The 15145-nt window shown below is 52.9% G+C and overlaps 1 protein-coding gene across 1 annotated transcript; it reads left to right on the top strand.

Moving 5' to 3' along the window:
• Positions 1-3476: 3476 nt before the first annotated feature.
• On the top strand, positions 3477-12623 carry LOC116501309 (olfactory receptor 14C36-like). Its single transcript, XM_032206828.1, has 4 exons — positions 3477-4402; positions 4964-5102; positions 7979-8038; positions 12600-12623. The coding sequence occupies exons 1-4, from the start codon at positions 3477-3479 to the stop codon at positions 12621-12623; spliced, it is 1149 nt and encodes a 382-aa protein (XP_032062719.1).
• The last annotated feature ends 2522 nt before the right edge of the window (positions 12624-15145 follow it).

The following is a 15145-nucleotide window of genomic DNA, read 5'->3' as shown; positions in this document are numbered from 1 at the left end:
CTTAATCATCCTTCTGCTTGCCCCTCTACTAGAAGATGGATTTGACATCTGCCTTTTCCAAGTCCCGAGGAAAGTCTTTGATCCATCTGTCCTTTCCAAGGTATTTGAGATAGGTCTTATGACAATGTCAGCACCTCCACCAGCACCTCTCTCACCCATCACACACCACCACTAAGCAACCTGAGGATTGACCAGGGGGATGATGAAGGTTTGGAAGGAGCTTGGTTAAGATCTGTGAGGTGAGCATCTGCATGATTAGGAAGAGGAAGATTGGATACAAATGCAAATTATGAAAGCAAAACCAATAGTATCACCATGGCACTGCAGGACAGCTCCAGCAATGGGGGAAAATCACACAAGGGGTGATTGACACAGGGGCCACAGAACTGTAGCTGGGAGGAGGAGAAATAACTAGTGTACATGAGAGAAATTCCCCTGGTTCAGGTACAGCTGCCTTCTGGAGTCAGGCCTTCCGATTCTTGAGCCTTGCAGAGAACAGGAGTGGCATACAGCCCCGGGCTGATCATAGGACATGCCCCCAGCAGGAACCACTGTGATCATGCAGGAGGGGCAGCTGAGAGTTGATTAAGCAGACGTTTGGGAGGCAAGGGTAATAGGCATTGGGGAGGCAAGGACAATCCCCAGACAAGGACTGTATATCTCAAAACAAGACACTGGAACTCATGATAAGGAAATGGCAGATGGACAGAGAAACAAATGTAAGGACTATAAATCTCGAAACTGGACATTGGAATTCATTATAAAGATACAACAAAGGGAAGAATTAGCAACAACCATCTCTTGCAATTAGGAAACACGCCAATTCAGCAGAATCCTGACCAAAGGTGAAAAGTACACTGTGAGGAAGACTCGGGGTCTTCCTCCCAAAGACCACTGCCCACATCCTGAAGACCCCTGCCCACAATTCTTGGGAGGCTCTATGCAGGTGCAAGGTGCCAAAAGGCTAATTAGCATGAGAAGCGAGGGAAGGTGGGGATAGGTAAAGAATATGTATAGGCGCTTGTAGAATATTGATAGATTGATTGTATAAATTCAAGACTGCTTTCTGCTTTGGGTATGCATGATAGGTGGAGAGATCCCCCGTGCATCCAGCGCTGCAATAAAGAATATACCACTTAAAGGAATTTCGACTTCCATCTGTGAATCAGAGTGCTGCCACTTCTGTGAGCAAAGGGGGTGCTGTCCCCAGCCAGGAAGATGGCCAGCATCTGGCACCGGGTGCTGGAGCTGTGCAAGGAGGACAACTCTCTACAAGGAAGAAGGCCAAGGGCATCTGCAGATGTTTGTTGGCAGGCACCAGCACAGTGATGAGGGTGTTCCACATCCCAGTCACCGTGCTGGTCATGCAAGAGATGAAGAGGAGATTTGTGTATAGGTAGAGGATCTTCCAGATGGACAGCTAGGGAAACTGAATGAATGGTGTCTTAGTGTCGCATTCCCTTCATGGAAACCCTTTACAGCATTCCGGTCCCCCCTCTTTTGTTAGAACACGTTCAGAGGGGTGAAATGATCCCTGGCAGTCATGGCTGAGGTGTCCTGCCATGCAGTGGGAACACAACAGGAGTTAAGGAAGAGAATCATCTGTACTCATGTTTGACAATCAAATTTTAATAGCATAAAATCAGTATCTCCCCAAATCAGCAAGGAACAGTCAGTAATGACTTCAGGCTGCTTCAGACACCACACCCCAGCAGAGACCCTGCTGCTTTCGGGAGCTGTCAGCCCTGAGGCCTTGGGGACACCTCGAGGGAGCCCAAGGGCACAGAGCAAGTGATGCCATGGTCGGGTGCTGTGCTGCTGAGCTGGGCCGGGCTCGTGGGACAGAGAGAGCTCATGGCAAGCGCTGCAGAGAGACAGCTGTGCCCAGGAGCAGCTCCTCTGCACAGCGCAGCAGGGCTGGGGGCTCTGACCACAGCTGGCACACAGAGAGGAGAGAAGGAGAGAGGGCTTGGAGGCACTGAGGAGCGCAACAACAGAGGGCAGCGTGTGGCAGGACACATCTGCAGGCTCTTGACACTGTTAGGCTGTGGCAGCAGGGCACTGCAGGTGGGGTTGCCAGAGGGGTCTTCTACAGCTGGCACATCTGATGGTTGATAGCATCTGCCTGGGTCGTTGTCTCTATTTCCACAGAAAGGAGTAGAAAACGCTTTAGAGAATGGGAAATATGACTGGGTATTTCAGGAGGAAGACCAAGGCAGGGGCTACCTGAAAGGCAAGACTTTTTTTGTAGCCTGTGCTTGCAGATTCCTGCAGTGGAGGGGAGGCAGGTTTCATGGTAATGGATTGTCAGTATTGTAGTGGAGACTGAGACTCCAAGAGAATTGCAGTGAGAGATCAGTTTGTAAGCAATGAAGTTTATAAAGTTCCTACGCACACCTCAGAACAGAAACTGCACCAACGTCATTTTGTGGTCCTCTCAGGTTTTATCCTAGCTGATCTTTACGAGCTGCAAGCCCCCTGATGCCCAGTGCTGGGAGACATCCCTGTTTTTGGGAGGTCTCTGCCAGCTTGAGGTGAGCACAGATCATTTGCAATGAGCAGGAGCTGCCTCATCTGCAGGCAGAGCTGCAGCACAGGAGGGTCTGCTGAGTGTCCGTCTGTCCCTCCCTGGCCTTGCCTCCCCTGGCAGCAGCACGCTGGCATTCCTCCTGGCTTCTCCAGCTGGCCGTGCTGCTGCTGGTCTTGTTTGCAGGCTGGCTGGGGATGGGGGTTTCACATGCCTGTGGGGTGAGCCCTCGGTGTGCTTGGGGGAAGGGAAGTACGGGGACAGGGTGAGGGGTCTGGAGATGTGCACTTTGAGCCTGGATTCCTCTGCTCTCAGCAGTGTCTTTGTTCTTTTCAATCAAACATGTGAGTACAACTTTCGTGCAGCTCTCACAGGGCAGCTGAGACCATACTTGATGGACGGACTGGCTGTCCTCCCTGAAGAACACTGTGCACTAAAGTGACAGTCTCTTTTTCTCTGATAATGATCTACAAGGATTCCCTTTGAGTCCAGCAGAAATAACCAGGGTTTGTGACTTGGAAACACTCCTCAGGAGTGGTGGGACAGCTGAAACAAAAAACTCAAAAAACAAAAATTTAAAATAAAATTAAAAAAAAAGCCTCCACAACTCTGCTTTGCAGTTTGGTGAACTGGGAGCAACACCGGGGAAAACCTCTTTGAGATCAGGATGGAAGAGAAACTGACATTTCCTCATGTTCCTCTTCACCTCTTGCTGTAGGACAGGACTGATTCCTGCACTGCCCACAGTAGAGCCCCCTGTTCCAACAGACACCGTCAGGCAGAATGAATCAGGATGCATGAAAGGGATCTGCCAAATGTCTGCCAGAAAGTGCACAATAAAAGTGATGATTTTAAATGAGAAATTGAATTCATTTTCCTCTGATGCATTTCTTGTATTTTATTATTCTCATCCTCTTCTTTGTTCAGGACCACATCCAGAAAAAAGCAGATGCCCAACGTCAGCTCCATCACTGAATTCCTCCTGCTGGCATTCGCAGACACGCGTGAGCTGCAGCTCCTGCACTTCGCGCTCTTCCTGGGCATCTACCTGGCTGCCCTCCTGGGCAACGGCCTCATCCTCAGCGCCGTAGCCTGCCACCACCGCCTCCACACCCCCATGTACTTCTTCCTCCTCAACCTCGCCCTCCTCGACGTGGGCTGCATCTCCACCACTCTGCCCAAAGCCATGGCCAATGCCCTCTGGGACACCAGGGCCATCTCCTATCAAGGCTGTGCTGCACAGGTCTTTTTCTTTCTCTTCTTCATATCAGCAGAGTATTATAACCTTACTATCATGGCCTATGACCGCTACGTTGCCATCTGCAAGCCCCTGCACTATGGGAGCCTCGTGGGCAGCAGAGCTTGTGCCCAGATGGCAGCAGCTGCCTGGGGCAGTGGCTTTCTCAATGCTGTCCTGCACACGGCCAACACATTTTCCCTGCCCCTCTGCCAAGGCAATGCTGTGGACCAGTTCTTCTGTGAAATCCCCCACATCCTCAAGCTCTCCTGCTCAGATTCCTATCTCAGAGAAGTTTGGGCAGTTCTGTTTAGTATCTTTTTAGCATTTGGTTGTCTTGTTTTCATTGTGTTGTCCTATGTGCAGATCTTCAGGGCAGTGCTGAGGATGCCCTCTTCTCAGGGCCGGCACAAAGCCTTTTCCACTTGCCTCCCTCACCTGGCTGTGGTCTCCCTCTTCATTAGCACTGGCATATTTTCCTACCTGAAGCCCCCCTCCATTTTCTCTCCATCCCTGGACCTGGTCGTTGCACTTCTGTACTCAGTGGTGCCTCCAGCCCTAAATCCCCTCATCTACAGCATGAGGAACCAGGAGCTCAAGGACGCAGTGAGGAAACTGTTTCCATACATTCTTCTTAAGCATCCATGATGTGTTCAGAAAATGTATTTTTAATAATATGCAAATAATTTGATTTACATTATATCATATCATTTTTATCGTTACTAGTGTTTTCATAACATTATCATTAATAAGAATCCCAAGAGAAATCAAAGTGTATTTGGGAAAATGACACAATTTTTTACATTAGTTTTCTTTGTTAGTATTTGAACAATATTTCATTTTGTTTTTAATAATCTCATTCTTACCATTCAGAATGTTACATCTTTTGTAAGGTTTGACCACATCATCTATTGCACATACAGAACCGGGCTTCCTTGATAGATAAAGACAAGAAAGAACTCAGTGGAAATTCATTGGTTTCAGTTTCCTTCTCTTCCTATCTCCTCTGGAGCTGGGGGAGCAGTCCCAGCATCCAGGAGGGGCTCAGGGCCAAGAGCTCAGCTGCCACAGGTAGGAGCAGTGTATTTGGATTAGACCTTGAGGATCTAGGTGACAGTCCTGTCCCCTCTATATCAGAGCTGGCACAAAGCCTTTTCCACGTGCCTCCCTCACCTGACCATGGTGTCTGTCTCCCTCAGGCCTGTCATCATTGCCTGCCTGAAGCCCTCCTCCATCTCCTCCCCATCTCTGGACCTGGTGGTGGCAGTTCTGTACTCAGTGGTCCCTCCAGCAGAGCACATCCTCATCTGTAGAATGAGGAGCCAGGAGCTCGAGCATGCCCTGTGGATATAGATCACTAGATGTGTCTTGGATACAAGAAATTTTTGATCTGCTTCTGCACATGTCTTATAATGCAAATAATTGGCTTAATACCAGTATAACTGTTTTGTTTTGTTTTGTTTCTGGTTGTGTTTGTGCATATTCTTATTACATTAATTCAGCTAATGAACACCCATTAAGATGATATGGATGTACCTGTTGAATATAGCTCATAGACTCTGTGCATGTGAAGCCATGCTCTCTGTGAATTTAACCTTAAGGAAGTTAAGATTTAACTACCTTTTTTGTCTGACGTCCTTCCTCTGAGACCAGGCCTGGCTCTGCAGGGGCAGTGCCCGTATGCAGAGGTGCAGAGGAAAAGAGTCCCATCCCAGCAGCACGGCCAGGGAGCACCAGCGCTTGGGGCATGCAGAGCTGCTCTCTTGCCACTGCCGCCCTGTCCTGCTGAGCCCTGCTGGTGGGGTCAGGCCCGGCTGCTCCTCTCACTTGGTGCCAGTGCTGCTGTGGGGCTGTGCTGGGACTTTAGGCAGGGACAGGCAGTGGGCACGGCAGTGGCACAGCTGGCCTCCACTGCAGCACTTCCCTTCTAAAGGGGGATCTCCTCCAAGGTGGACTGAGCAGAGCTCAAGTGCTCAGTCTGCTGTGAGCAGGCAGAGGAGAGCTCTGCAGCCCCAGAACACACAAAAACCTCAGTAAAGGAACCTGGCGAGTGATTCCTTGCAGCCCTGGGGCAATGGCAGTGACCTCATGAGCTGGGTCTGCCTCCCAGCCTGCCCAGCATGGCCCTGCAGAGTGTCCCCGTGACCAGGCACCACAGCCCCCTCGCTCTGCAGAGCAGCACTGCCAGCTGAGGCTGGGGCTGGGGCGGGGGCTGGGGAGGGCGAGTATCTAGGCTGGCTTCAGGCTTCTGGACTTGAGTGTGATCTCCACTGTGCACAAGGAGCTGAGAGACCGCCAACAGGCATGGGGCTGGAACATTGCCTGCAAGGTCCTTCCTGCCCTAGCACCTCCCAGGACTGGCACGGAACTGGCTCCTGTGCATCAGAGAGGCTGGGAGCCCAGCAGGTGTGCCATGAGCTTGGAGGATCACCAACAGATCATTTCCACCTGGGCAGCTCCTGGCCCAAAAAGGGGGTGTTTTGTAGGTGTGGCATTATAAGCTCAGTGGTGCCTCAGAAACACTAAGTCCAGCAGGAAGCTAATGGCTGTTAAATGGCCTGTGAGTTGAGCTCTTTCTGAAGTAGCTGACAGGTCACCCTTGACTCCTGGCTGGGATCTGTGCCTTTAGGCTCACATCTGCCAGTGTCCATGGTAGGGCAGCAGAAGGCACTTGCTGTGCATGTAGTTTCTGAGATCGGCTCTTTCTAAGTACCTGGTAGGCCCCATAGAGGAAGAGGTCTTGGATAGGGGTTGTCATGTCAGAGGTGTCAGCTTTTGCCTGAAGTCATCCTTTAGGACTGCTTTCAGTTTTCGACACAGAGCGGGCCACTGCCTCCAAGATGCTTGGGGCAAACTGAACCATGCATGAGGGTTTGGAAAAAGATAGCCTGGGTGCACAGAAGCCATTCCATATCTAAAAGTTGGAGGCAGGAAACAAAATTTTGGGGTGGTACAAGAGCTGCTGGGAACATTGTGCAAGGTTCACCTACAGCCTTTGTGTTCTTCACAATCCTGACTTAGGTGCCATGTCAGTCTCAAGAAAGGAGTAGCCAAAACATATGAGACAGATACTCTGAGATCATGAAAGCCATCAGAAAGCTGCCCCTAGGAAGATGACTGATACGGGGAAGTCAGGAGAAGCCTGGCCAGGAGAGATGTGAGATTTGAGGGAGGGAAAAGGAGCTTAGCCAGCAGAAATTAATGATTTCTGTGAGGTTAGAACATTCAGGCAATGTTGATTCTGCTGTAACACTGACTTCAAACAGTCATGTAAAGCCTTTCCCTTATTTTAACAAGTGATATTAATCCCCAAACGTCAATGCTACTCTACACCCGGACAGGAATCCACTGTTCTTATGCCTGACCTCAAAGTATCCCTTCAAGCCAAAACACAGCCTGTAGCCCCTTTCCCTTACCTTTACTCTCTTGCTTACCCTGATCTGATCAGCTTGTGGGCCACAAGGAGGAGATGGGTGGGAATGCTCTGAGGAGCTCAGCTCTGCCTCAGCATCTCCTGCCCCAGCAGCAGGAATGTGACTGTGGCAGGGACTGTGAGGTCACTTCTGTCTCTGCACTTGATAGGGCAGCAGCAGAAACGTGTCACAGAAAGGGACTGTGAGGTCACTTGTGTCTGGAGGTGGCAGGTCAGCCTTGACTTCTCCCTGGGATCTGCACTTTTGGGCTGACATCTGGCTTTGCCCTGCTAGGCCAGCAGAAGGCACCTGCTTGGCATGCTGACTGTTGGCATTGCTTCCTTGCAACACTGTGCAGGGCTGCGGAGGTGTCAAAATGAAGTTCTTCTAGTAGCATCACAGTACCCACCATATCCCACAGACCCCAAGACTAGCCCTGAGCCAGAGAGGGGGTTGCAGGATCTCCTCTCCCAGTGGCTGTGGTCAGGCCTTGGCTCTTCTTCACTGAAACCAACCAAGACCTTTCTCAGCACAGTGCTTTGCCTGTCTGTAACCATGGCCTCCAATTATCTGCCCTAACAAGGCCCTGGGGAGGCTTTGTTAGTAACAGCTCTCAGTGGGGCCCATTAATACTCCAAGTCACTTCAAGTTTTCCTTCTGACTTTAGCTTCTCAAGTGGTTACATCACTCTCCTCTCAGTACCTGAGCTGAGTACAGGGGGACAATCACTTCCCTGGACCTGCTGGCCACAATGTTTCTTATGCAAGCCTGGATGCCGTTGGCCTTCTTGGCCACCTGAGCACACTGCTGGCTCATATCCAGCCGACTATCAACCAGTACTCCCACGTCCTTCTCTGCCAGGTAGCTCTCCAACCACTCATCTCCCAGCCTGTAGCTCTGCTTGAGGTTGTTGAGCCCCAGGTGAAAAACCCAGCACTAGAACCCCAGAAAACCAAAGAGCAGGGAGCAACCCCTTGACTGTGTTCCTGATAGCACATTTGGAAGAGGTGTGCAGGGTTCTGGGTTTGCCCTGAGCAAGACCCTCCTGCTACTGTGGTGCTAGCAGGGAGGCAGCTGTGACCCGGGGCTGCACAGTGCCTGCTGCTGCCTGTAGCCACAGGGATGCCACTGCAGAGAGAACAGGACTGTCACCAAGGCCTATGAGATCTGATGGCTTATCCGAATAAAAGAGCACAAGAGAACACACTGGAAGCCAGAAGAGAGCAGCAGTGACAAGGCCACGTCCTGCTGCTGGCCATGGCCATGGCCCCAGAGAAGCAGCAGCCCCCACCCAAACTCCATGTAGCAGCTGGACTCGCAGTCCTAAGCCCCTCCTGTGTGCTGGGGCTGCTACGCCAGCTCCAGAGGGAATGGGAAGAGATTGAAGCAGATTACAATGTCGTTCTGATGATTTTGTTTTGTTTTCATAGAATCATAGAATCATAGAATCATAGAATATCCTGAGTTGGAAGGGACCCTTAAGGATCATCAAGTCCAACTCTTGACACCGCACAGGTCTACCCAAAAGTTCAGACCATGTGCCTAAGTGCACAGTCCAATCTCTTCTTAAATTCAGACAGGCTCGGTGCAGTGACCACTTCCCTGGGGAGCCTGTTCCAGTGTGCAACCACCCTCTCTGTGAAGAACCCCCTCCTGACTGTCCAGCCTAAATTTCCCCTGCCTCAGCTTAACCCCGTTCCCACGGGTCCTGTCACTGGTGTTAATGGAGAAAAGGTCTCCTGCCTCTCGACACCCCCTTACGAGGAAGTTGTAGACTGTGATGAGGTCTCCCCTCATCCTCCTCTTCTCCAGGCTTAACAGGCCCAGTGACCTCAGCCGTTCTTCGTACGTCTTCCCCTCCAGGCCTTTCACCATCTTCGTAGCCCTCCTCTGGACACTCTCCAACAGTTTCATGTCCTTTTTATACTGTGGTGCCCAGAACTGCACACAGTACTCGAGGTGAGGCCGCACCAGCGCAGAGTAGAGCGGGACAATCACCTCCCTTGACCTACTAGCGATGCCGTGCTTGATGCACCCCAGGACACGATTGGCCCTCCTGGCTGCCAGGGCACACTGCTGGCTCATATTCAACTTGCTGTCTACCACGACCCCCAGATCCCTCTCTTCTAGGCTGCTCTCCAGCGTCTCATCGCCCAGTCTGTACAGTGCAGCCAGGGTTACCCCGTCCCAGGTGCAGGACCCGGCACTTGCTCTTATTGAACTTCATGTGGTTGGTGATTGCCCAGCTCTCCAACCTATCCAGATCCCTCTGCAAGGCCTTTCCACCCTCATTCGAGTCCACAACTCCTCCAAGTTTGGTGTCATCAGCAAACTTGCTCAAAATACCTTCTATTCCTACATCCAGATCGTTTATAAAAATATTGAAATGTACCGGCCCTAAAACCCATGCAGCACTACAGTCTGCGCAGAGGGAAGGGATCTAGGGGTGTTGGTCAACACTTACCTGAACATGAGCCAGAAGTGTGCCCAGGTGGCCAAGAAGGCCAATGGCATTCTGGCTATTTTCAGCAGCAGTGTAACCAGAAGGACCAGGTGAAGGCTTGTCCCCCTGTACTCTGCTCTGGTGAGGCCACCCCTCAAGTACTGAGTACCTCTTGCTCTGGCCTGGGCAGAGGGACTGGCCCAGAGGGGCACAGGCGCTCTGTGCTAGGGCTCTGTTGGACCTGGCAGCAGGGGTGCCGGCATCTCACAGACCTCCATTTCCTGGTGCCGTGGCTGACCCTGGACAGGGGCTGCTGGGGAGGCTGAGTAGCTTTTGTCCCAGCAGCTGCGGTGCCTTGTGAGGGGCTGAGGCTGCGGTGGCCATGCCCCGAGCTCTGCAACAGCCTGTGGCAAGGCAACCGTGAGTGTGTTTGCCACAAGCCCTGCCTGCCCTCCTCCTGCCACGCTCCGTCAGGCGGCTGCAGCAGAGGGGACCTCCAGCCAGCTCCTGGCTGGGCTCTGCCACTCACCTCTCCAGTGCCATCCCTGCTGCCTTGGGGTGCTCTGTGAGGTGCTGGGTGACCTCACAAGGCCTGCTGGCCAGCACATCTCCTGTGGGACAGCCAGGCCGTACAGCGGCAGGGACCTCACCACCGCCCTTCCAGCCCCCTCCCCTCCCCTTGGCCACGGCCTTGTCTCTGCTGGCAGGAGTGGTCTGGGGAGGTGCTTCCTGGCCTCCCCTTGCCTCCTGCCAGCTTCTGCCCACTTAGGCTCCTGGCACAAACATGGCCATGCGCCAAAACCACTGCTCGTGCTGCCTTTGCTGCCCTGTCCTCTCCCTTGACTCCTTGTGTCTTCCACAGCCAAAGGAATCCCTTTGCTGTCACCACCCTGTCCCCTGCCCTGCAGAACAGCAGAGACAGGGCAGGACATGGTACACAGGAGCCTCAGAGCTTCAAGGAAGCAAATCCCAGAGCTGTATTCAGGTCTTGCACTTTGAACTAGACAGTGTCTGAAGGTGCCTTCCAACTGGACTGTTCTGTGCTATTCAGGCAGATGCCCCGTGGCTGTTTCTCTCAGCATGAAGGGACCTCGGGACACTCTCTGCCCCATTGGCTTTCATGACACCCCTAGGGATAGCTGATGGCCTTTGTGCTCACTCATGTTCCTGTGCATACCATGTGCCCGCTGGCAGCAGCAGCAGCAAATGTTTCCTGTTCCCGTGTCTCCCCTGTACATGGACAGGCCCTGCTCTTCTCCTGAGCCACCCCATCTCCCAGGGAGCCTCTCCCAGGTGAGCCTGTCTGTGCTGGCCTGGCCAGTCACTGCTGCAGCCCCTGGCCATGCTCCCCACAGCCCCAGCTGGTGGTGCTGCTCTGCAGAGCCAGGGGGCTGTGGTGCCTGGGGCACGGGGGCACTATGCAGGGCCATGCTGGAGAGGCTGGGGGGCAGAGCCAGTTGGTGGGGGCCCTATCACAGACTGCCTCCCACAACTGTGGCCATGGGGTGCTCAGAGGTGCCCAGCCTGGCGGAGTGAGGAGCCTCTTTGGACTCTCTTCCTTGGGCACGTTCGGATCTGAAAGCAGCTCTGACCGCAGAAGTGAGCCTTCAGGCACAGCCATTTTAGGAGAGAGATGATTCTCTGTAGGCCAGGTGTGTCACTGCCGTGCCCACTGCCTGTCCATGCCTGCAGTCCCAGCACAGCCCCACAGCAGCACTGGAACCAAGCCACAGGAGCAGCAAAAAAAAAACTAATTGGATAAAAGGCACAATAAAATGCAGAATTATATTTCTTTCTGGACAACTTTTGTAATAAAACTGAGGGGAAAATAATCAGCACAAGAACATAAGACAGGCTTTGTTTATTACGCATACCTTTAAGAGTGATTTGCAGAACAGGGCAGGCAGCTTATTGCTTGTGAAATACAGTTGGTCTTCAGTTTCCACACAGCATTCTTAAGTTCCTGGTTCCTCAGGCTGTAGATGAGGGGGTTCACTGCTGGAGGCACCAGCAAGTACAGAACTGCCACCACAAGGTCCAGGGTATGGAATGAGATGAAGGGGGATTTCAGGTGGGAAAACATGGCTGTGCTGAAATTCAGAGAGACCACAGTCAAGTGAGGGATGCATGTGGAGAAGGCTTTGTGTCGTCCTTGCTGTGAGGGCATCCTCAGCACAATCCTGAAGATCTGCACATAGGACAGAATAATCAAAACAAAACACCAACTCAGTAACAAAAAACTAGCCATAGTAATTTGAATTTCCCATAGGTAAGATTCTGAGCAGGAGAGCCTGATGATCTGGGGGATCTGACAGAAAAATTGGTCCAGGGCATTGCCATGGCTGAGAGGTAAAGAAAATACATTGGCAGTGTGCAGTACAGCATTGAGAAAGCCACTGCTCCAGGCAGCTGCTGCCATCTGGGCACAAGCTCTGCTGCCCAGGAGGCTCCCGTAGTGCAGGGGCTTGCAGATGGCAACGTAGCAGTCATAGGCCATGACAGTGAGAAGGGAAAATTCTGCTGAAAACAAAAAGACTAACAGAAAGACCTGTGCAGCACATCCTGCATAGGAAATGGTCCTCATGTTCCAGAGCAAATTGGCCATGGCTTTGGGGAGAGTGGTGGAGATGAGGCCAAGGTCAAGGAGGGCGAGGTTGAGGAGGAAGAAGTACATGGGGGTGTGGAGGCGGTGGTCGCAGGTTATGGCTGTGAGGATGAGGCCGTTGCCCAGGTGGACAGCCAGGTAGATGCCCAGGAAGAGCCCGAAAGTCAGGAGCTGCAGCTCACGTGTGTCTGTGAATGCCAGCAGGAGGAACTCAGTGGTGGAGCTGCCATTACACATTTATCGCCTCTGAGCAAGGGAGCCTGTCCAAAAGAAAAAAGTGACAGTGTATAACTAAATTACTTCTCTGACCAAAACCCACTGCAAGTCTCATAGAACACCTTACCACACAATAATCTGTGCCGCTTTCTTTTCAGGAAGAGCTTTCTGCAGCTCCTTAGCTTATGTCTGGTTGTTGCTCTGAGGGTGCCACAATAAGTGTGGGGATCTTCTGTGCGCTCTTAGGCAGTCAGTCCTGGTCTGCAGCAACCCTTAGAAGGAAACCTGGAGTGATCTGAGAAGTCTGCTAGCCAGGGACATCTCCCCTGTTTGCAGGTCATGAGAAGGTCAAATAATTCCCTAAGAATAAACAAAGGTAATGTTGGTTCTGTCTGTACACTGAGGTGTGTGAGGTGCCTTATATCTACAGCAATGATCAAGGAGCCTTAGTCTTTAGTACTACTACTCCATTACTATCCCTCTGAATCACCACACAGGTGGGAAAATGAAAGCAGAGAAAAGTGCACTGCCTTCAGGTAGGTCTTGCCTTGCAGTTTTGCTGTGCAGTGCCCTGGGGAGGTGTGGGGCTGTGAGCAGCCTGCCCCAGGCAGCAGGCTCTGGGCAGCAGCAGGACCCTGGCCTGCCGTGCCCTGCCATGCCGGGGGGGCTCCTTCCACCCACAGCTTCTCCCTGCAGCCCCTGGGCAGCTCCCCGTGCAGGCTGAGTGCTGAGCCTGGCAAGCGACAGAGGCCCTGCCCCGGCACACAGCCCCTGGGGCACAGCAGGGACCACAGGCTCTGCACCACAGCCCTGGGCACCCCTGCCTGCATCCCCAGCTGCACTGCCTGCAGCCGGCCCCAAGAGAAGGGAGCCCTCGGGCCCTGCACGCTGACCCTGCAGCACACAAGCCCTGTGTCCTTCAACTCCAACACCGAGCGTCCTCCTGACAGCTCCCATCAGCTGAGGGCTGTGCCAGCTCCAGGAGAGCCTGGCAGGCTCTGCACCCTGAGACTTACCGTGGAGAGGTGGCTGGCAAGATTTCTCCCTCTGTCAGCTCTTCCCTGCCTTCTCCCCCCTCTCAGGCTGCCCTGAACCTCTCTCTCCCTTCTCTCCTCTCCCCATGCCAGCTGCAGGCAGTGCCCCCAGCCCTGTAGTGCCTGGCAGAGGAGCTTGATCTGGGTGGCTGAAGCAGCTTCTCAAGTAGTCCAAGTCTGATGCAAACTCCAAAGCCTCTCACAGTGCTAATGGTCCCACTGAGGGACATTACTGTCTAGGCCTCCCCATGGACTTGTTAGAGCAGAAAAGTGTAGGCAGTGATGACGGGGAGACCAAGGCCCAGGAAAGGTGGCCCTGATGCTGAGGAAACCTTGATGTGTCCCAAGAAGTCCAACAGTCGGGCCCTGACCCCAGCCTCTGGGAAGGGAGATCCTGTCCCTCCAGTGGGTTTAGGGCTCTTCCTGGGTCAGCCCAGTGTGAAGACTGTTTCAAGCATGTGTCAGGGACCTGGGAAAGTATCTGCCTGTTAGTTTGACTCCAGTGCCAGGGAAGCTCATGGAGCAGATTATCGTGACTGTCATCAGGCAGCACTTTCAGGGCAAGCAAGCGATCAGGCCCAGTCAGCATGGGTTTATGAAAGGCAGGTCCTGCTTGACGAACCTGATCTCCTTCTATGACTAAGTGACATGCTGGGTGGATGAGGGAAAGGCTGTGGATGTGGTCTACCTTGACTTCAGCAAGGCTTTTGACACCGTTTCCCACAGCATTCTCCTTGAGAAACTGGCTGCTCTTGGCTTGGACTGGTGTACGCATCGTTGGGTTAGAAACTGGCTGGATAGCCGGGCCCAAAGAGTCGTGGTGAATGGAGTCAAGTCCAGTTGGAGGCCAGTCACTAGTGGCGTCCCCCAGGGCTCGGTACTGGGGCCGGTCCTCTTTAATATCTTCATCGATGATCTGGACAAGGGCATTGAGTACACCCTCAGTAAGTTTGCAGATGACACCAAGTTAGGTGCGTGTGTCGATCTGCTTGAGGGTAGGAAAGCTCTGCAGGAGGATCTGGATAGGCTGCACCGATGGGCTGAGGTCAACTGCATGAAGTTCAACAAGGCCAAGTGCCGGGTCCTCCACCTGGGGCGCAATAACCCCAAGCAGAGCTACAGGCTGGGAGAGGAATGGTTGGAGAGCTGCCAGGCAGAGAAGGACCTGGGAGTGATGGTTGATAGTCGGCTGAATATGAGCCAGCAGTGTGCTCAGGTGGCCAAGAAGGCCAATGGCATCCTGGCTTGCATAAGAAACAGTGTGGTCAGCAGGGCTAGGGAGGTGATCGTCCCCCTGTACTCAGCTCTGGTGAGGCCGCACCTCGAGTACTGTGTTCAGTTTTGGGCCCCTCACTACAAGAAGGACATCGAGGTGCTTGAGCGGGTGCAGAGAAGGGCGACGAAGCTGGTGAGGGGCCTGGAGAACAAGTCCTACGAGGAGCGGCTGAGGGAGCTGGGCTTGTTCAGCCTGGAGAAAAGGAGGTTCAGGGGCGACCTTATCGCTCTCTATAGGTACCTCAAGGGAGGCTGTAGCGAGGTCGGGGTTGGTCTGTTCTCCCACGTGCCTGGTGACAGGACGAGGGGGAATGGGCTTAAGTTGCGCCAGGGGAGTTTTAGGTTAGATGTTAGGAAGAACTTCCTTACCGAAAGGGTTGTTAGACACTGGAACA

The sequence above is a fragment of the Aythya fuligula genome, chromosome W (assembly GCF_009819795.1).
Source record: "Aythya fuligula isolate bAytFul2 chromosome W, bAytFul2.pri, whole genome shotgun sequence".
Taxonomy (NCBI): domain Eukaryota; kingdom Metazoa; phylum Chordata; class Aves; order Anseriformes; family Anatidae; genus Aythya; species Aythya fuligula.
Note: the sequence above shows the minus strand (reverse complement) of the source record. Positions and strands in the feature narration are given on the sequence as shown.

Coding starts and splice junctions, on each gene's coding strand:
- LOC116501309 (XM_032206828.1), top strand. CDS start 3,477: ATGCCCAACGTCAGCTCCATCACTGAATTCCTCCTGCTGGCATTCGCA. Junction 4,403..4,963: donor TTTCCATACATTCTTCTTAA/GCATCCATGATG, acceptor TGTCTCCCTCAG/GCCTGTCATCATTGCCTGCC. Junction 8,039..12,599: donor CCCACGTCCTTCTCTGCCAG/GTAGCTCTCCAA, acceptor CTTTCTTTTCAG/GAAGAGCTTTCTGCAGCTCC.